The sequence below is a fragment of the Erythrolamprus reginae genome, chromosome 2 (assembly GCF_031021105.1).
Source record: "Erythrolamprus reginae isolate rEryReg1 chromosome 2, rEryReg1.hap1, whole genome shotgun sequence".
Taxonomy (NCBI): domain Eukaryota; kingdom Metazoa; phylum Chordata; class Lepidosauria; order Squamata; family Dipsadidae; genus Erythrolamprus; species Erythrolamprus reginae.
The window spans coordinates 94694789-94716979 of NC_091951.1; the positions used below are offsets into that span (position 1 = coordinate 94694789).

Genomic DNA, 22191 nt, shown 5'->3' on the forward strand with positions numbered 1-22191 from the left:
TTCAAGATTTTGAAGGCACAGATATGTATGAAAGGAAGGTTAGATGCAATCAGCACAAATGCTAAAAGCCATTTTGCTGGAAAATCAATCCTATTTAATTTGGCATAACTTATTCCTAGATAAACAGCAATAAGTCTGGAAAGGTTTCAAAGCCACAAGTCTATCCATATTGATTTGCTGATCCCAGGAATCTCCCCTTTTACCTTCCAACTATTCCAACAAAGGATTAATTCTCACAGCTATGACAGAAGTGCCCTGCCTAGGACAAGACGGAAGATTCTTAACATTTAATCCTACACTAATTTAGTCAGGTCTCAAGTACATTTAGTGGCATGTGCTGCCTAAGCAACTAGTTTTTAAACTACAGCCTATGGGTGATTTTTTTTTAAAAAAAAGCTTTGAATCTGAAATGGGTTCAAGTATAATGAAGAATTTTTTAAAAATTGAATAAATAAATTATCAGATGCTGTTGCTTAAAACTACTGGGTATAGAGAGAAGAATGGTGAAACAGTCTGAAGCGTGAGGGGAGGAATATGCCCACACTAATCTCAATTGGAACAGGGTTGAGTTCAGACCAGTTTGCCTGAACTGTTAGCGACCCACTGGTGACATCACAATGATATCACGGACCCAGTTTGGTCGGTGCTGGTCCGCCATATTTGCCGCCATTTTATTTTCTTCTGAGCATGTGCAGAAGCTGAGTTTCCAGCATTGTGCATGTGGTCGCCATCTTGTTTTTGGCTTTTTTTCCTATTACTATTATTTTTGGATTATTTTTGGATTTTCCCATGAGGCATGCCCGTGTGGCGTGGGAGGAAGCGAACTGGTAGCGAGGTAAGTTAGAACCCACCCCTGAACTGGACCATACTGCTAGGAGGCTCTTCCCAACGCCTAGTGGCTTTACAGTGTGATTGACAGAATGAGCATTGAAATACATCAGAAGGTACTTGTGGTTAAGCTTCTACAGTTAGTTGCCTGCTGATGAGAGGAAGCATTTGGAAGTTAGAATAGCTAAGAGCAATATTAAGCTGTCTCAGATATGGGTTAGCAGTAAGATGAAGGCCCCTCATGAGGTTACAGTAGAGGAAATATGTTGCTATGTCATGCTTCTGGAAGCAAGGAAATGCTTTAATGAAAGAGGTACATAATGAGTTCTACCTTATCTTCTGTTACAGGAGTGGCAGCGTTAGTGGCCTGACATTGAAGCTAATGAAGACCTCAGTCTATGATATGTTGGACACCCTCTCAGATGATGACTACGTTAATGTTGCTTCTGTGAGTAGCCCAGCCTACGGTGTCAAATTAAGAGGCAATGACAGAGGCAGCTTTCCACCAATGTGGCATCCACTAGACCCGCGTTGACTAGATTGGGAAGTCTAATTAAAAAGATAATAAATGCTAATATGCATTGTGGAATCTGTAGTAGCCCATAGCGTTTTTAACATTAGATTTATTATGAACCAATAAGTTGGCTATATTTATATCTTCTGTAATGCAATGCTGAGCAATGCCTCAGTTCAGATTTTTTTTAAAAATGGAATGCAGACCAAGAAAGTATATATTTGTGCTGTGCACACAAAGGAAGTAAGATACAGAATCTAATATGTTCTTAATTGTAGTGTTATCTGTGGCAATAATTTATAGATTTCCCTTTTATGTACAGATTCTCTTAATTACATTATAGATATAGGTACATGCATACACCTACTTTATAACTATGAAAAACACCATATTCTTTCTTACATAAAAATACCTGCTCAATTTAGGAAAGAGCAGTTGAATCATACTAAATTGTACTACAACCTAATGGTAACCAATGTGTATTTAGAATTCACAACAGCATCCCTCTATTCTGACATAGAACAAATAGGTATGCCCAAAGTCTACAGGTTTGTAAGCTAAATGTAAGGAATTATCAGATGTACTGTGGCAATTCATACATGCCTAAAGATAGTGGGAAAAGAAAGCTTGCAAGAAATCTTTGCTCTCTAAGGATGTTGGAAAGCTTCACTTACTTGAATTTAAATAGATTGACAATTTTCACAATCCAAGCTGTTCAACAATTTTTTTTTGTTAGATTTTGCACTTCTCTGAATTTTTCAGCACAATTTCCCTTACAATCTAGTCCATCCTCATCTAGAACATTTGACTGAAAGAGTGTCAAATACTGCAATAGTAATAATATACAATGATATGCAATCATTTACATTGGAATAACAACTGCACCCCAACACATGCTGTAAATACTTGACAATCCATTACCAGTGGAGATTATTGCTTTTGCCAATTAATTTTCAGTGCTGTTAGTTAGTAGTACATATTCAGGCAGTTACAACCACAATTGAGCCCAAAATTTATGTTGCTAGTTGAAACATTGGTTCAGTAAGATTGTCCCATTTTATGACTTTTTTGCCACATCTGTTAAGTGAATCATGCAGTTGTTAAATTACTCACAGGCTTGTTAAGTGAATCTGATTTCCCCATTGATTTTGCTTGTCAGAAAATCGCAAAAGGTGACCACATAACTCAGGAACACAGCAATGCAAATCAGTTGCCAAGCATCCAAGTGTAAATCACTGGCCATTGGGGTGCTGCAACGGTCAAAAGTGTGAAAAATGATCATACACTTTTTTCAACGCTGCTGTAACCTCGAAAGGGCACTGAGTGAACTGTTATTGTAAGTCAAGGATTACCTGTAGTACACTTCTGGAGAAGATGATGGTTCACAATTCATATTGGAGTCAATCTATTTAGCTCATATAAACTTGACTATATCAGTGGCAGGCGTGATAGTCCAGGGACAGGAAAGCGGAGATGAAAGCCCTAGCCACTCAGGAACAAGATAAGTATTTCTCTAGCAGCAAAAAAGAAGTTAATGATCAAAGCTGTTCTCCTGGATTGGATGTGGTGCATTTATTGCCTGCTCTTGCACTTAGCAGCCTCTAGGATTTAAACGATACCTTCTCTAGTTGCTGAAAGCATCTCAAACCAAAATGCCACCTCAGCCCTGCAAAAACAAACATGCTCTTTATTTGCCTGATTTGTTTCCTTGCATAACATGGGAGGGGGAGAGGAGAGGGAGATGCACCCATCAGAGGCCTTGGCTTCTGCCTCCTGCAGCTCCTGCAGCCCAATGTGCCATTTCCGTCACCTTTCCTTTACCCACAACTCCTGACTGTTCGTTGCCTTTGATCAATTGCAAATGACAAAAGACACCTGCACGAAATAAATTGCATCCTCCTTTTGCCATTTCCTCTGTGCCGGCTTTGACAAGCCGTTCCGTTTGCACAAGGCGGTCCTTTGTGGTGGAAGTGGCAGGGGGGGACGGGGGCAAAGCCAGCAGCTATGACAAGGGTGAGGAAAAAGGAAAGCTTTGACTGAGGGGATGATGCTCATGAAAGAAACCAGGCCCTTTCCTGGACAAGGGTTCAGAATTGGGTTGCTAGTGGAACGCCGCACCAGTAGCAAAAACTGAGCTGCGTGCTCAGCTTCGCTTCTTCTGAGTGTGCGTGTTTATGTCCTAGCGTGTTTTTGCTTCTGTGCATTTATTTATTTGTTTGTTTGTTTGTCCAATACACAAATACATAGGAAGAAAAATAGATATGTAGTAATATATATAGGGGTAAAAGTGAACTTAGAGGAGAGGATATATGAAAGAAAGAAGATATATATGATAAGTGAGAGAAAGGAAAGACAATTGGAACGGGGATGAAAGGCACACCAGTGCACTTATGTACGCTCATTACTGGCCTCTTAGGAACCTGGAGAGGTCAATCGTGGAGAGTCTAAGGGAGAAGTGTTGGGGGTTAGGGGTTGACACAATTGAGTCAGGTAATGAGTTCCACGCTTTGATAACTCGATTGTTGAAATCATATTTTTTACAGTCCAGTTTGGAGTGGTTCGTATTAAATTTTTAATCTGTTGCGTGCTCTTGTGTTGTTGCGGTTGAAGCTGAAGTAGTCATTGACCGGTAGAACGTTGCAGCATATGATCTTGTGGGCAATACTCAAATCGTGTTTTGCAGGAAGCAAAAGTTCACTGGAGGCCCATGTGTGAGAGTTTTTGGCAATTTTTGTCAGAATAAGTTTAGTTCTGAAGGTAATATCACAATGCAAGTAAATGGTTTGTAACCAAGGGAGAGGCTGATGTAAGCCATAATCAGCATGTAATCATGGGTTTGCTAATTCTGCTGGAACCTGATTGGCTGTATCCTATTTAAGGAGCAACACCCTTGCATGGTTTGTTACAGAGTGGTTTTGATACTGAGTGGTTTGTTATAGTATAGAGTGGTTTGTAGTTTAGTGGTTAGTGCTTAGTGGTTGCAGTGGTAGATTTAATAAGACTTATATACTAGTATTGTAGGATAGTTTATTTAGAGAAGCAGTTTGATAAAAGAGAAGTAAATATATTTTTACAAGAAAGCCTGCTGCTGTGTTTCATTGAAGACTTCAATTAGGTACAGTGGTACCTCTACCTAAGAATGCCTCTACTTAAGAACTTTTCTAGATAAGAACCAGGTGTTCAAGATTTTTTTGCCTCTTCTTAAGAACCATTTTCTACTTAAGAACCCAAGCCCAGAAAAATTTCCCAGGAAATTTGAGAGTGGCACAAAGGTTCAGCCAGTTTCCTGCCATTCCCCCTGGGTTTCTCTCTCTGGCGCAGTGTATGGGAGGCAGCCTGATGCCAGGTTTTTGGGAGGTGTGTGCCCCTCCTCGCTACCGCAGAGTCCCTCTTTTTTTTTTTAAGCCTTAAAGTTTTGGATTTTTTTGATTCCCATTCCCTCACCTTCTTCCTTCGGCAGCAACTGTCCTCCTCCTCCTCTTCTTCCTCCTCCTCCCACCAAATTCCGAACTTTTATTTCGTTCCTAATGGGTTTGCACACATTATTTGCTTTTACATTGATTCCTATGGGAAAAATTGCTTCTGCTTACAAACTTTTCTACTTAAGAACCTGGTCACGGAACGAATTAAGTTCTTAAGTAGAGGTACCACTGTATAGTGGTTAACTGTGTGCAAAACTCTCTCTGACCAACCATTTTTTCCTTCTGCGCATGCACGGAAGGAGAAGAATTGCTGAAATCTCTCTCACACACATGTGTCCCCTCACGAGATTTTGGTTCCTGTGCATGTGCAGAATCAAAAACATGCTGGGACACATGACCGCACGCACGCAGAAGAAGCGGGACTGCACGCACAGCGCACTGGTAGCAGGAATTGGAAGCCGCCCCTGCATGGGTTGGTATTAAGGTTAGTTTACAGGCAGGAGCACGTTGTGGTTTATGGATCAGGAATGGAATTAGAGGCCTCGGCAAAGCGGAGCTCCTTTTAGAAGTGTCTTCCCAAGCTGCTGCCTCCAACTGGATGGATACATGAAAAGGAACATCTAAGGATCACAGCCATTTGTTCCATGGCCTCTTTCTACCTGTTACATCCTCGTCCCTAATCTAAAAATAGAGGATCCTTTTTACCGGTTATTCCCCTGTTCTCCTAATCCTATGGCAAGTGTTATGCTTCTGGAACAGGAAAGGTGTTCTTTCATCTATGCTATGGCTTGAAGGAAGTAAGGAACAACCTAAAATCCACTTAAATATATCTGTGAATGACACTCGGCTTTCTAGCAAATACAGGGAGCTTTATGGGAGAGGAAGAGGGCTCAGCCATTCAAACTGAAAAGCCTTCCTTAAAAAAAAAAAAATCCAGCTCAGGGAAGAATAAACCTTGCCTCTCTTCCAAGTGCCCTATAGTTGTTTGAGTGGGGGGGAGGTGTCTTCCTATCCCTGCTTATCTATTAGATAAGGGCTGACAGAACCCTTAGAGTTCTGTAGGCTTTCCAACTCTCCATCTTAGAATGGGCTTAATAGTCAGTAAACTTTCAGACATATTCTGATACTTCATTGCAGGCAAAAATTAAGCCACTACAGCAGAACAATTTGCCTGCTATGTTATCTCACAATGTCAAAGGATAGATAGATAGATAGATAGATAGATAGATAGATAGATAGATAGATAGATAGATAGATAGATAGGAGATATTAATTAAATAATAATAATAATAATAATAATAATAATAATAATAATAATAATAATAATTTATTGGATTTGTATGCCGCCCTCTCCGTAGAAATCTAATTAATTATTAGATTTCTATCCCGCCCTATTCCTCAGACTCAGGCTAGCTCAAAACAAAAGTGAATATATAACACATAGAAATCTAAAATTAAAACATACTAAAAACTCCATTTGTTAAAAAAGCCAGTCACTCACATTCAATAAATCAAACCTATACATTAACTCACCAGCCAAGGCAAGATGATGGACTTAATGGCCCTAAATCTGCCAGTAGAGATAGGACTTTAAACTCTTGCAGAAGGCGGGGATAGTGGTGGCAGTACCAATCTCTGGAGGGAGTTGATTCCAAAAGGCCAGGGCCACCACAGAGAAGGCTCTTCTCCTAAACCCCGCCAGCCAACATTGTCTACCTGTCAGCACCTAGAGAAGGCCAACTCTATGGGACCTGACTGTCCGCTGGGATATATGAGGCAGAAGATGGTCAATATATGTATGTATGCATGGATATTTCCTCCAGAATTTAAATTCTAGGCTCTCCACCACCACCACACCCCTTCTTTCCAAGTTTATGGACTTTGGCTATTCTTTTCAAGGTCACAGCTGGAATGTGTTGACATAATGTCACTAGCCTAAGAACAACTGGTCAATCTTATACTAGCTTTCTTCTGAAGATAGGAAGGTAGCTTCAAGAAATACTCTTAGTAGAAAGGGTGGGAAGTGACTGAGAGATGGTGAAAGCAGATGTTGCTTGTAGAACAGCACAAGGAAATGAATGACCTGGTGTCCTTTGCCCTTGTTGACTGACAGGTACTTGATTTGTCCTTAAGCTAAACTGGTCCCAGTGGCCAGAACAGCTGAGGAGGGGTATCTTCCATGATGAAAACCCCACTTTCTAAAAATGGTTCTGTAGCCTCCTGCCTGTTGAATATCAGAAAACAAATAGGAGCATAGTTTGTATAATACACATTGACACTAATATTTGTTTGTTTATTATTATTATTATTATTAATAATAATAATAATAATAATTTATTAGATTTGTATGCCGCCCCTCTCCGAAGACTCGGGGCAGCTCACAACAATAATAAAAACAATATAATAGTGAAACAAAACTAATGTTAAAAGAAAAGATATATAAAACCCCAGCAATTAAAACCATACAACACATACATACCAAACATAAAACATAAAAGCCTGGGGGAGGTGTCTCAGTACCCCCATGCCTGGCGATATAGGTGGGTCTTGAGTAATTTGCGAAAGACAAGGAGGGTCGGGGCCGTTCTAATCTCTAGGGGGAGTTGATTCCAGAGGGCCGGGGCCGCCACAGAGAAGGCTCTTCCCCTGGGCCCCACCAAACGACATTGTTTGGTCGACGGGACCCGGAGAAAGCCAACTCTGTGGGACCTTATCGGCTGCTGGGATTCGTGCGGTAGAAGGTGGTTCCAGAGGTATTCTGCTCCACTGCCATGTAGGGCAATTATTGTTCCTCCCTTTAACTTTTTTCTGCCTCTTAAGCCTTAAAGGGACAGGTTTGTACAGTATGTATACATGGGAAGTGAAGTGAAGCTGGCAGTGTGTTCTTGACACTGTAGGCACCATCTTTCATGTGCCCAAACAAAACAAAAAATCTAAATTATCAGTGAAACTTTACTATGTATATCTACTGGACATGGTGGATTGCTTTGAATCACGTTTACTCCTCTTTAAACAGTTTCCATAACAACACTCCTTGTTACAAAGTAAAATATCTAAACAATTTAGGAGTATAATCTGTACCTTCCTGACAGCAGGTGACATGTTTATTGACAGCATTATGTATCACCTATAAATGGACTATAATTTCAAGATATCCTTGCCTTTAACTGCAGTATGTTGACTGGAAATCCTATGTATATAATGGTAGATGACATCAGAGTTCTTAAAATCCCCTATATAATATTTTCTGATAGATCGACTTTTAGGACAAGACGAATTTATTCAGTATGTTTCTACACTTCCATTTCAGTTCTAATTGCAGTAATTTATACATTTATTACGCTCAGGGGACAGACTAAGATTTTAAATTCATTTTAAATTTAAATTATTAAATGGTGCCTGGTTACAGCACCAGGCTAGATGCATGAGTTATAGTTCTGCTTCAGATGTGAAAGCAGGCTGGGTGACTTAGGCATAGCTGTTCTCTCACAGCCAAACTCCTTTTGCAGGGTTTCTGTTGCAGGGAAAATTAGACCGAAAGAGTAGCACTGAGTGTACTTGTGTGCGGACCTAGGCTTCACAAAATCACAAAACAGACTCCTTGTCCCAACAAAACTCCTTTTTATTTGGCTAATGTGAATTCCTAGCATTCACGGTCAGCAAAATCACGGCAAACAGTCTTCCAAGGGTGAATTGCAGCCAGGCTGATGGGTTCCAGGCACAATACCGAACTTTGAAATACTTTGGCAAGGAGTCTCTGTGAGGCACCAACTCAGATAAGCAACTCTTCACACTAATAAATGAACTAATTGTCTCCTGCAAACACCACTTCCCTTTCACTCCTATTTATTTCCTATGGGAGGGGCCATGCAGCATCCCCTTGTGCCTTGACCCCTGTCTACTCCTACTCCTGAACTACTCCTGATAGCTCTGTGCATGCGCACATCAGAAACCAGCTCCAGCTGTTCTTCTACCCCACTTATTTCCAACTCTGAAGAGAGCCGATAATTGTCGGATGGCTCTAGAACAGTGGTGGTGAACCTTTTTTTCCTCAGGTGCCAAAAGAATGTGGGCGTGTGCTATCGTGCATGTGTGAGTGCCCACACCCATAATTCAATGCCTGGGGAGGGTGAAAACAGTTTCCCTCACGCCCTGGAGGCCCTCTGGAGGCCGGAAACAGCCTGTTTCCCAACTTCTGTTGGGGCCAGTAGGCTCATGTTTTGCTCTCCCCAGGCTCCAAATGCTTCCTTGGAGCCAGGGGAGGGTAAAAACGCCTTCCCCCAACCCCTAGAGGCTCTCTGGAAGCCAACAATGCCCTCTCAGAGCCTCCGTGTGAGCCAAAAATCAACTGGCTGGCACACACATGCATGTTGGTGCTGAGCTAGGGTAACGGCTCGCATGCCAGCAGATACGACTCTGTGTGCCACCTGTGGTACCCGTGCCATAGGTTCACCATCACTGCTCTAGACCCAATTTTGCCTCTGATACAGACCACTCATCAGAGCTTTTCCCAGGCTCCAGGACTGGCCTATATTCCTTCCCAACCTCCTCACTGTCCAAGCCTGCTACCAGTTCTGCTGGCTGCTGGAGGGCCATAACAATTTGCCACCGTAAGTTATTTATAAAAATAGTTAACATGAAATAAAATTAGACAAATAATCTTAAATCCTGATACTTTAGCACAAAATGAATAGACCTTGGCTTGAGAAGAGCAAACTTATGACATCTCTACCTAAATTAAATGAAAATTGTCAGTGGTGCCATGATTTTAAAATCAGATCCAGCTTTCTGTTGAATTAGAAACATAGAAACATAGAAGACTGAAGGCAGAAAAAGACCTCATGGTCCATCTAGTCTGCCCTTATACTATTTCCTGTATTTTATCTTACAATGGATATATGTTTATCCCAGGCATGTTTAAATTCAGTTACTGTGGATTTACCAACCACATCTGCTGGAAGTTTGTTCCAAGGATCTACTACTCTTTCAGTGAAATAATAATAGTGAAATAATATTTTCTCACGTTGCTTTTGATCTTTCCCCCAACTAACTTCAGATTGTGTCCCCTTATTAATATAGCTAATGTTAATTTACTACCCTATGACAGTCACCAAGTTTTGTCTTATAATTTATGATGAATGTATTATTACAATTAGTATGATAATGGTTTATCAGTTACTGTTTGTATATAAACTGAGAGCTTATGGTACCAGAGACAAATCCCTTGTGTGTCCAATCACACTTGGCCAATAAAGAATTCTATTCTATTCTGTAAGAACATCCAAGAGGCAAGCCTGCACTGTAATTAGTTGGCATGCCAGTTTTTCCATCTGCCATGAGTTACTGCTTTATTACTGAATCCCCAACTGCAATAATCCTAGCCATATCAGGAACAAATAGCAAGTGTACTGTTTTTGCTCCAAAACCTGATCCTGAGAATAAAAGCCAGGGAGAAAGTTTAAGGAATTGCCTTCTAAGTACTTTTCAAGTTTTTACTACGTATTTTACGGTAACTTCCCAAATTAATGTTTAATTTGATTCAGATTGATCTTGTTCTTCTCCTCCTCAATAGAGTCCCGTAAATTTCCTCTTTTAATAAATTAAGGCACACAATGAAAGAAAGTAAAAACTCCATCTGTAATCAGTCTTCCCTCTAAATTTTTTAGGAGGTGGGCAGAAAAGTATAGTGTCTGAGCGGCAGTCCCTTCGGGACTGGGCGGCACCGAAATAATAAATAAATAAATAAATAAATAATAAACAAACAAACAAACAAATAAAAAACCCACCCTGTTTTGCCTCAGAGAATTTCAAAATAAACTACTGTACTGTGTGTCTATAACAGTGAGCTTATAATAGGGCAACTCTATCAATATCAAAATGCCACTTAAATAGTTGAGCTAGTTTCAAACTAGATTTTGATTTTCTTTCTCTCTTCCTTACTCCCATTCTTTTTCTTTCTCTTTTCCTTCCTCTCTTTTTTCTATCTGTTTCTCTCTCTTCCTCTCTTCCTCTCTTTCTCCTTCCCTCTCATTCTTTCCCTCTCGACTTCTGGGCAGGTTTGGAAAACTCTGAGTTGATGATGATTTTTAAGTGAGCGATTGCTCACTGCTCAGCTTAGAGGGAACTATGTCTGTAATTCTATCATGTACATGTTGACTGGCAGAAACATGGCTGGCCTAATTAACGTCTAGCCTCGTTACTTTTGCTGGATCACTGCCTTCTAAATTAACGTTCTCTATTTCCATCAAACTAAGCCATGAGCAAAAATGAGTGGTTTTTTCAGTTCACCTGCTGACCAAATTCTATGCAAGAGAAGTCTGTTCTATCCCAACAAGCATTTATCATAGAGTGCCCACTTCACTGAACCTGTGACCTTGTTCTAAAGCATTAAAATGTCCTGCAAAAAATATGTTTGGGTGATCCCAGTTATGCCGTCCACAAATACATTCAATTCTCAGTCACTGTTAACAAGAAGGGTGGTTTTTGTTATTCCTAATGTCAGTCTATTCCTACAGCAACCTGAATACAATGTGGTCTCATCAGTAAGAGGGCTGTAACCCCCAGCAGAAGTGGGTAGGGAACCTGTTTATTTCAGTCAGTCCTTTCTGCATTTCTTTAACATAACCTTATCCAAACTGTGATTGGAGTTATAATCTGCAACTCTTTCTTTCATAAGAGGGTGGGAGGACCATAAAATATCTTCCCCAGTGGGCATATCTGCTGTGCACCAGTTATGCATTTTAATTGGCATGCTTTTTCTTAGAAAATCCTGTGAATTGCAGGCTGCAGTGGTAATTCGAAATATTAATTTGAGGTCATTGTGTTCCTTACCCTTACAAAAGAACTACAATTCCCATTATCCTTAGGTTACAGTCGGCTGAAATCTTAGTATTTATATGCCTGCTCATGTGGGTGGGTGGGGAATAGTGATAGATCTTGAGTGCTGTTTGGTCTCTCTCAAAGATACACTCACTACCAGTTGAGACTGGTATATTGCAATTGATCATCATTTCCAAGCATATTGGGGAAACATGCTGCCCCTTTGCTATTTCTTATCTACATGAAACCGCTGGGTGAGATCATCCAAGGGCATGGGGTGAGGTATCATCAATATGCGGATGATACCCAGTTGTACATCTCCACCCCATGTCCAGTCAACGAAGCAGTGGAAGTGATGTGCCGGTGCCCGGAGGCTGTTGGGGGCTGGATGGGTGTCAACAAACTCAAACTCAATCCAGACAAGACGGAGTGGCTGTGGGTATTACCTCCCAAGGACAATTCCATCTGTCCGTCCATTACCCTGGGGGGGGGACTATTGACCCCCTCAGAGAGGGTGCGCAACTTGGGCGTCCTCCTCGATCCACAGCTGACATTGGAACATCATCTTTCGGCTGTGGCGAGGAGGGCGTTTGCCCAGGTTCGCCTGGTGCACCAGTTGCGGCCCTATTTGGTCAGGGAGTCATTGCTCACAGTCACTCATGCCCTTATCACCTAGAGGTTCGATTACTGCAATGCTCTCTACATGGGGCTACCTTTGAAAAGTGTTCGGAAACTCCAGATTGTGCAGAACGCAGCCGCGAGAGCCATCGTGGGGCTTCCCAGATTCGCCCACGTATCTACAACACTCCGTGGCCTGCATTGGCTGCTGATCAGTTTCCGGGCACAATTCAAAGTGTTGGTCATGACCTTTAAAGCCCTACATGGCATTGGACCAGAATACCTCTGGAACCGCCTGCTACCGCACAAATCCCAGCGGCCGATAAGGTCCCACAGAGTTGGCCTTCTCCGGGTCCCGTCGACTAAACAATGTCGTCTGGCGGGCCCCAGGGGAAGAGCCTTCTCTGTGGCGGCCCCGGCCCTCTGGAATCAACTCCCCCCGGAGATTAGAACTGCTCCCACCCTCCTTTTCTTCCGTAAACTACTTAAGACCCACCTATACCGCCAGGCATGGGGGATTTGAGACACCTTTCCCTCAGGGTTATTATAATTTATGTTTGGTATGTATGTGCTGTTTGGTTTTTAATTATGATAGGGTTTTTAGGTTTTTTTTAATATTAGATTTGTGCCTGTATAAAACTGTTTTTATCATGTTGTTAGCCGCCCCGAGTCTTCGGAGAGGGGCGGCATACAAATCTAATAAATTATTATTATTATTATTATTATTATTATTATTATTATTATTATTATTATTCTCTTGCTGACAACACTGTCAGACCTTTTCCTAAATCTGCACTTCTATTTCTACTAGTTTTTCTCATCATTCCTATCATCCTTTTCCTCCCACTTAGGACTGTATGACTGTAACTTGTTGCTTGTATCCTAAGATTTTTATTAATATTGATTGTTTCTTCATTGCTTATTTGACCCTGTGGCAATCATTAAGTGTTGTACCACATGATTCTTGACAAATGTATCTTTTTCTTTTATGTACACTGAGAGCATATGCACCAAGACAAATTCCTTGTGTGTCCAATCACACTTGGCCAATAAAATTCTATTCTATTCTATTCTATATGCATATCTTTTATAGCTGAATCTTGATCAGCACAGCTGCAGAAACTTTATCAACTGGAAGGGTTCCAATATTTTGAACTAGGATATAATCATATTTTAAAGGAAAGTGGGTCTCTGAAAGTAGTAGTAATTTTCTCCTGACCTTCCTTGACTCCCCAATTGATTGTCTTAGCTGACTTGAGTATGTTATCATGGCTCAGTATTACTCAAATCATTTAGGGCTCTGTTATTGACTAACCCAGTTGGGGGGAGCTGATCAGATTCTCAGCTTTTGCACGGTGTCTTTAACTAGTCTAATGGATTATAATTTTCTGTTTTTCCAGTTTAACCAAAAGGCGCAACCTGTGTCCTGCTTCAAACATTTAGTCCAAGCTAATATCCGCAACAAGAAGGTCTTCAAAGAGGACGTAGAAGGAATGGAGGCCCAAGGAACCACTGATTATAAGGCTGGCTTTGAATATGCCTTTGAGCAATTGCAAAATGTAAGTGCTGCAGGGTTTAAACTTGGGAGGGTGGAAGGCTAAGCATTAAAATGCCAGATTCCAAATAAGATGGAGGCAAAGAAATATGGAGCTGGAGAAGTAAGGGCCAAATTTGATAAAGAGTCATATGAAAAAAATTTAATGTTCTATTTGCTGAAAGCACCGAAGTGTAGGTTCCTCCCAATCTATCTCCAGGAACTGCTATCATGGAGGAAACAATGAAAAATCTCCATATTTGTAATTTCATCTTGACCTTGACAAATCTCAGCAGCAGGAGGATTCCTGGAATTTCATGTTTGTGTCTTAGATTCTCATTATATCATTACTGTGTTAGAAAGAAGAAGGGATTATCCTAAGACACTTCTCTGTTGATTCAGTTTTCCTTGATGAGGCACTAAATAAATATATATTGGACAGCAATCTGAGAAAATTGAACTCCCAAGTCTTACTCAGCCAAAAAAACCCCCAACTCACTGGTAGAATTGGTTTGTTGCTGTAATAAAATGAGGAAAGAAATCACGCGTGGAGCTTTGGAACAAGAGAATAGAAATGGAATAATACTCCGAGGCTAGAAAGAAAGAAAGAAATCCATTGCATTTACTTTAATTACCAGGTTGTCCATTTTGTCTGGAAACTTTTCAGAACTCTGAACAGGGCACTAAATTTTTACTTACATATGCCTCTTATGACATTTACTTCTTGTCATTTTTAAAAAAAAATCTTAAATTTGCCATGATTTCTTCCTTCAGCCTTGGGAACTGCAGCAAGTTATAACACTCAGTGTGGCCCACACAGTCAAATATTTTATGGCAGCCACAATTCACTTCCTGTATTTTGTCTCCCTAGGTAGAGGCAACCTTCTAGTTTGCCAACTGCAGCTTTGCTCTTGAGATTTACTACGACTTTCATTATCATGAGAACCCAGCCTAGTACAACATTCCACAAACATTGTCTCCCTTTGCTATATTCTGCTGTTCTGCTGTTAACTTAGCATTACAGATAAACACTAGCCCAGCACAACAGTCTTTGATTAAAAAAATATATTAAAGGACCATGAAGGTGCATGGAATCTGTAACTTAAAGCCACAATGGTTTTCCCCTTTAGCTGCAAGTCCCAGGATGCCTGTAATATGGGGATCTTTTCAGAACAGAGGAAGCTTATTGTATTTTAAATATTCTGCATGCAATAAAAAATTGCTTTTTGTAAGCACAGTACATTGTAAGCACATTATATATTTGTATTCCTCTGGTTGTCCCATATGTAGATCATCTCTCTCCCAAAGTACTCAAGATAAAATACAAGGTTCTTTTTCACGCCTACCAACCATCTGAGGGAGGCAGGGGTTTTTTTTTTACACCTTGCAACCCTGTGAGGCAGGTTGGACCAAGATAATGACTGAAAAAGAGTCACTAAACTGTTTATTCACTGAGAAGGATTATTCTGACCATAATACAAGTAGCCCTCAATTATCAACTATTGAAGTTAAGAACCTCCCCACCACCCAAAAAAGAGGTACCAATGACCCAGTTCTGGAATTCTGATCACCCATGGTCATTTTGGGGCGCTGGCAGCTGGCTCACATTTTACAGCTATTTGCAGCATTCCAGAGTCATGTGACACAATTTTCATCATTTTTTGCTAGTAAACTAAAACTAGTTTACTTCTAGTTTCTGACAAAAATGGTCATTCAGTATAACAATATTGTTTCACCACCATCACATCCACTTAACAACTGCTGTTTTTTTTTTTTAAGTCATAAAATCTGGTGGGGTCACGTGCTTAATGACTCCCCTGACTTATGACTGTAATTCTGAGCTCAATTATAATTGTAAATTAGAACTACCTGTAGTACAAACAACAATGCAAGCAGCTGTTGCTTAAACACTGCTGTTTCCATGATGTCATCAGCAAGAGTAGTTCATTAGCCAAAAGGATGTCTGAATTGTATCTCCTGCATGCAAGCAAGGCACATTTATTCCTTCCAATACATTTTAAAAATGCAGGTTTGTATCCCGTTGCCTTACATTAGCTTTGTTTTCTGATATGCTAAAACGGAAGGATATTTGTCCATCCAACAGCCTGGCATTTCTGGAACTGCCTTCATTGTAATTGTCCCCTGAAACATTTGATTCTTAAGAGGCTACATGACAAACAGAGCTGGAACCTCCATTATTCCTTTTTCCCGGTCATGTGAGGGGCTGAAATCAAGGATAAAGTTTCAGTGCTAGGTACTTTCCCCTAGATAAATGAAAACTCCAGCAGCTGGTACTAAAATTTCATTGGAAATAGCTGCCCCTTTCATTTCATTATAAAGTTAGCAGGACCCATCTGAGAGGACTTGGATCAGAAGGGTTATAATGACGTTGGGCAAAATAAAGATGAATAGCTCTATTAAATGCTGAGCGGTAATAGCCACAACATAATTTCTGTCCCGACAGCAACTCCCTCTCCCTTGCTCATCAGTACCACCTTCACCCCTGGAGGATAGCTAAAGAAAACAGATGTCTCTCTGCCAGTGTCACAGAGGACAGCAACCAGGGTGGGAAAGAAGTAGAACTGATAGCCTTGACATTTATTGTCTTCTGCTCTTTCCCATTACAAATACCCTGTTATTGACCTCTATAAGGAAGTGCCCTCCTAGGGACACATAAGCACACACACACACACACACACACAAACGTATGTATGTATGCATGCATGTATGTACAGAAACATAGAAACATAGAAGACTGACGGCAGAAAAAGACCTCACGGTCCATCTAGTCTGCCCTTATACTATTTCTTGTATTTTATCTTACAATGGATATATGTTTATCCCAGGCATGTTTAAATTCAGTTACTGTGGATTTACCAACCACGTCTGCTGGAAGTTTGTTCCAAGGATCTACTACTCTTTCAGTGAAATAATATTTTCTCATGTTGCCTTTGATCTTTCCCCCAACTAACTTCAGATTGTGTCCCCTTGTTCTTGTGTTCACTTTCCTATTAAAAACACTTCCCTCCTGGACCTTATTTAACCCATTAACATATTTAAATGTTTCGATCATGTCCCCCCTTTTCCTTCTGTCCTCCAGACTATACAGATTGAGTTCATTAAGTCTTTCCTGATACGTTTTATGTTTAAGACCTTCCACCATTCTTGTAGCCCGTCTTTGGACCCGTTCCATTTTGTCAATATCTTTTTGTCAAAATTAAACGGGTCCAAAGACGGGCTACAAGTATGTATGTATGTATGTATGTATGTATGTATGTATGTATGTATGTATGTATGTTTTCATCGATTTTTACAGATACAAGTATGCAGGTCTTGGCATTTTCGGGTTTTTTCCCATGTAACTTGAAACTTACACAGGAAGAAACCCGAATATGCCAAGACCTACATACATACATACATACATACATACATACATACATACATACATACATACATACTGTACTTGCATACATACATCAAGAATTGTCCTAAAAATGCAAGTGCCAGGTATATTTATAAATGAAGAGGCAACAGTCATTGCCATCTCCGGAACGTTTACATTTTATTTAAAATTACTAAAATTAACTAAGCTTTCATTAGTCCTTTACTAATGAAAGCTTAGTTAATTTTAGTTATTTATAATAAATTTTAAATGTTTCAGAGATCACAATGGCTGTTGTCTCCCCTAAGATTGCAATCATAGATTTTCTTTCACTGGCTTACCCATAAATCTGAAAAATACCATAATTGAATTGAGTATTGTATAGGAAAAATATATGTGCCAATGCATGTACTGTATTTCTGTAGTCAGCAACCGTTTTGTGCGTGTTTCTTCTTCATTTTAGCTAGGAAATGTTAATAGATTCAAAGTTTCAAGTAAAATTTATGGGGTCTGAAATTTATACAAATGTGCAGAGTTCAAATTCTAAACTGAAACCTGCATTTTTTTAAAAAAAATGTAATGCTGTTTATAACACAAAAATGTATATGGGAATATGTGTATTTAAGAAAAAGATGAAAAGAGAATTTTATTAAGAAGAAGCGTGAACCAAACGAGTCTTCGGAGAGGGACGGCATACAAATCTAAATAATAATAATTATTATTATTATTATTATTATTATTATTATTATTATTATTATTATTATACCACATTCAGTTACAGAAAAAAATGCTTCAAGAAACCATACTGTATGTTTCATGCTAGCTTTCCACCAACAATTTATTTGAATCAATTACCCTTACAAATACAGTTATATATTATGTTAGGTTGTATCTCTTCCAGAACAAAACATGTACTTGGCTCTGTCTCCTACACTTGCTAAAATGTCTGCTTCTTATTTATAGTCCAACATCACAAGAGCCAATTGCAATAAGATGATCATGATGTTTACTGATGGAGGAGAAGACCGAGTGCAAGACGTTTTTGAGAAGTATAATGGACCCAACAAGACGGTGAGTGTTCAGCCTGCATCTCAATTTGCCCTTGACTATATTATGTCCCCAGGTGGGCATCCGATATTACTACAGCCACTTGTATGTCTCTTCAGGTTCAAAATCAGATTGGAGAATAGTATATCCAGATGGTGGTATTTCTCAAAGGGGTCCTAAAGGGAAGACCTACTGGGATTCCTCCAGGAATACCAAAATATCAGCATCTAATTTATTTATTTTATTTATTTATTATTTAGATTTGTATGCCGCCCCTCTCCGAGGACTCGGGGCGGCTCACAGCAGAGAAAAACAAATCATAAATAATCTGAATACATTTAAAACATTTAAGATTTAAAAAGAAACCCCATATAGTACATACACACTCACAAGCATACCATACACAATTTAAACATGCCCAGGGGGAGATGTCTTAGTTCCCCCATGCCTGACGGCAAAGGTGGGTTTTAAGGAGTTTACGGAAGGCAGGTAGAGTAGGGGCAGTTCTAATCTCCGGGGGGAGTTGGTTCCAGAGAGCCGGTGCCGCCACAGAGAAGGCTCTTCCCCTGGGGCCCGCCAACCGACACTGTTTAGTTGACGGGACCCGGAGAAGGCCCACTCTGTGGGACCTAATCGGTCGCTGGGATTCGTGCGGCAGGAGGCAGTCTCGGAGGTATTCTAATCCTTTCCCCTTCCACAATTACGGTGCAACTGCAGCTGTATCCTCTCTAGTAATGCCATTGCCACACTACTAATTCCATTCTCAGCAGCCAGAAATTGTATACTGGATCTTTAAATTGTTGCCAGCTCCAGTACTGTGTTTCAGATATATGAGCCTTTGAAATCAAGCATCTAAATAATGAATAACAGATCGAATACAACAGAAAGTCAAGCACTTTATGTAGACACACAATGCATTCTATCTTCACTAAATATGTAAAAATACTATTTATATATTTACTAGAAAATGCTAAATCAGCTTATTAGGTAGAAAAAGACCTCACATTGCTGCATTTGTTAGCTTTTGATCAGTAAAAAGCAATCTCTTCCACATAGCTTCTAACTTAAAATAGACTGTTAAAGTTCTTAACTATCTGATCACCTGAATTTTTTTTTTAAGAAAAGTTTTGGATTTCACCTGTGGCTTAACAGAGCTGATTGGGGAAATCTCTACAAGGGACATAATGAATCAGGATTGGTTTTACTCTTCTACCATAACAATCACATTTAATTACATTTCAAATTCAACAAACACGGTTAAGCTCGTAAATTCAGTTCTGCCTGCAGGCTAGAAAAAGGAATTCAGTAAAATCTATAGTTTTTTTTATTTTCTACCAGAAAATGTTATCCAAATGAATGGTTATGCAAAGTAAAAATAATAGTAAAGACCAAATGAAGGATAGAATGAGATGTGCCAAAGCAAAATATCATATGGCCAATATATTTTAAAAATTCAGGCAAAGCATATAATGAGATCTGGCAATGGTGAAGGCCAGGAAAGTTAAAGAAAGGGAGGGGGCTAATTTTGGCTGCACAAAATGAGGTCTTAAGAACAAATGCATAGAATGCCAGGATTGAGAAGACAGCCACAGGCAGCAAATGCTATCGCTGAAAATAAGCTGAAGAAACAGTGAACCACCTGGATAAAATAGAATAGAACAGAATTTTACTGGCCAATTGTGGTTGGGCACACAAGGAATTTCTCTTGGTACATATGCTCTCAGTGTACATAAAAGAAAAGATAAATTCATCAAGAACCATAAGGTACAATACTTAATGATAGTCTAGGTGCAAATAAGCAATCAAATCATATTAGGAACCAACCAATATAAATTGTAAGGATACAAGCAACAAAGTTACAATCAATAGCAATAGCAATTAGACTTATATACTGCTTCATAGTGCTTTTACAGCCCTCTCTAAGTGGTTTACAGAATCAGCTTATTGCCCCCAACAATCTGGGTCCTCATTGAACCCAGCTTGGAAGTACGGAAAGCTGAGTTCAACCTTGAGCCGGTGGTGAGATATGAACTGCTGAACTACAGCTAGCAGTTAGCTGAAGTCGCCTGCAGGGCTGCACTCTAACCACTGCATCACCCCGGCTCTTACAGCCATTTGTGGGGGGAGATGGGTGATGGGAACAATGAGAACTATTGTTCTCATTGGGAATGAGAATGTTGGGAATGTTCTCAATGGGAACTATTTACTAAGTAAATAGTAAATAGTTTGACAGTGTTGAGGGAATTATTTGTTTAGTAGAGTGATGGCGTTCGGGGAAAAACTGTTCTTGTGTGTAGTTGTTCTGATGTACAGTGCTCTATAGCGTTTTTTTGAAGGTAAGAGTTGTGTCCACAATGTGAGGTGTATGTAAATATTTTCACAGCCATCTTTTTGACTCGTCCAGTGTACAAGTCCACAACGGTAGGCAGTTTGGCAGCAATTATTTTTTCTGTAGTTCTGATTATCCTCTGAAGTCTGTGTGGGTCTTATTGGGTTGCAGAACCAAACCAGACAGTTATAGAGGTGCAGTTGACAGACTCAATGATTCCTCTATAGAACTCTATCAGCAGTCTGGGCTTTCTGAGTTGGCGCAGAAAGAACATTCTTTGCTGTGCTTTTTTGATGACATTTTTGATGTTAAGTATCCATTTTAGCAGGGGTGGGTTCCCTACCAGTTCGCATCACGTCAGAAGTTATATGTCATTTCAGGAAAATGATGCCCTGCACATGTGCAGAAGGCTTTGCACATATGCAGAGGGTTCTTTGCCTGCTGCTTTCAAGGAGCAGCAACTGTTCAAAGGCATAGACAATCATCCATTACTGTCAGTTCGGTGAGCATGGGAAATTTCCCGCCACCGGTTCAGGCGAACTTGTCCAAACTGGCAACAACCCACTACTGCTGGTTAACTGCTTCAAGAAGATCACACAGACTGCCTACAAACAACGGTGTGACAAAGTAGCAACAATGGTCCATTGGAAGATCTGCAAGAAATACTATTTGCCTGGAAGCCAGAATTGAAGTGATGGGACCATGAAATAGAAAAGTAATAGAAAATGAAGAAGCTAAATTGCTGTGGGCCTTTAGAACTCAAAAAGACAGCACCTGCCTCATAAAACCCCAGACTTAACAAATGTCAATAAGACAAAGGCAAAAAAAAGTCAGAGAGGTGGACATGGCAGCAGTAGAGAAGAGAAAGAACGGGAGAAAAATCACAAAATACAAAGATCTGCAAACAGAAATGGAATGTGACAAAAAAAGAGAGCAAATGTAGCATCAGTAGTAATAGGCACCTTGGGTGCAACTCCAAAACATCTGGAGCACCGCTTGAACGGCATAGGCATTGACAAAATCATCATCAGTTATTGCAAAATGCAAATTTACCTCGGCTAGCTTACATCCTGTGATGATACCTTTAACACCATCTATTTAAGATTTAATTGGATTTGTATGCCGCCCCTCTCCGGGGACTCGGGGCGGCTCACAACATACACAAAAAACAGAAAACAATAGTAAACAATCCAATTAATAATACATTTAAAAAACAATGCTTTAAAAAATCTAATTTAAGAAGCAACATGAGAAAATATTATTTTACTGAAAGAGTAGTAGATCCTTGGAACAAACTTCCAGCAGACGTGGTAGATAAATCCACAGTAACTGAATTTAAACATGCCTGGGATAAACATATATCCATCCTAAGATAAAATACAGAAAATAGTATAAGGGCAGACTAGATGGACCATGAGGTCTTTTTCTACCGTCAGACTTCTATGTTTCTATGTTTCTAAGTTGTCACTACCATTCATTCAACAATCATACAAAAACATTCATTGGTCAGGGGGACAATCTAAAAACCCCAGGCCTGGTGGCAAAGATGAGTTTTTAAACTCTTTTCGAAGGCAAGAAGGGTGGGGGCAGTGCAAATCTCTGGGGGGAGCTGATTCCAGAGGGCTGGGGCCCCCACAGAGAAGTCTCTTCCCCTAGGTCCCGCCAGACGGCATTGTTTGGTCGACAGGACCCTAAGGA

The 22191-nt window shown here is 40.1% G+C and overlaps 1 protein-coding gene across 1 annotated transcript in view; it reads left to right on the forward strand.

The window, feature by feature from the left end:
• Window positions 1-22191, forward strand: part of CACNA2D2 (calcium voltage-gated channel auxiliary subunit alpha2delta 2) — a 731412-nt gene that overhangs the window by 609244 nt on the left and 99977 nt on the right. The window contains exons 9-11 of the mRNA XM_070735804.1: window positions 1177-1276; window positions 13602-13760; window positions 18081-18188. Of these exons, the coding sequence (XP_070591905.1) occupies window positions 1177-1276; window positions 13602-13760; window positions 18081-18188 (367 nt within the window). The remainder of the gene's footprint in view (window positions 1-1176; window positions 1277-13601; window positions 13761-18080; window positions 18189-22191) is intronic.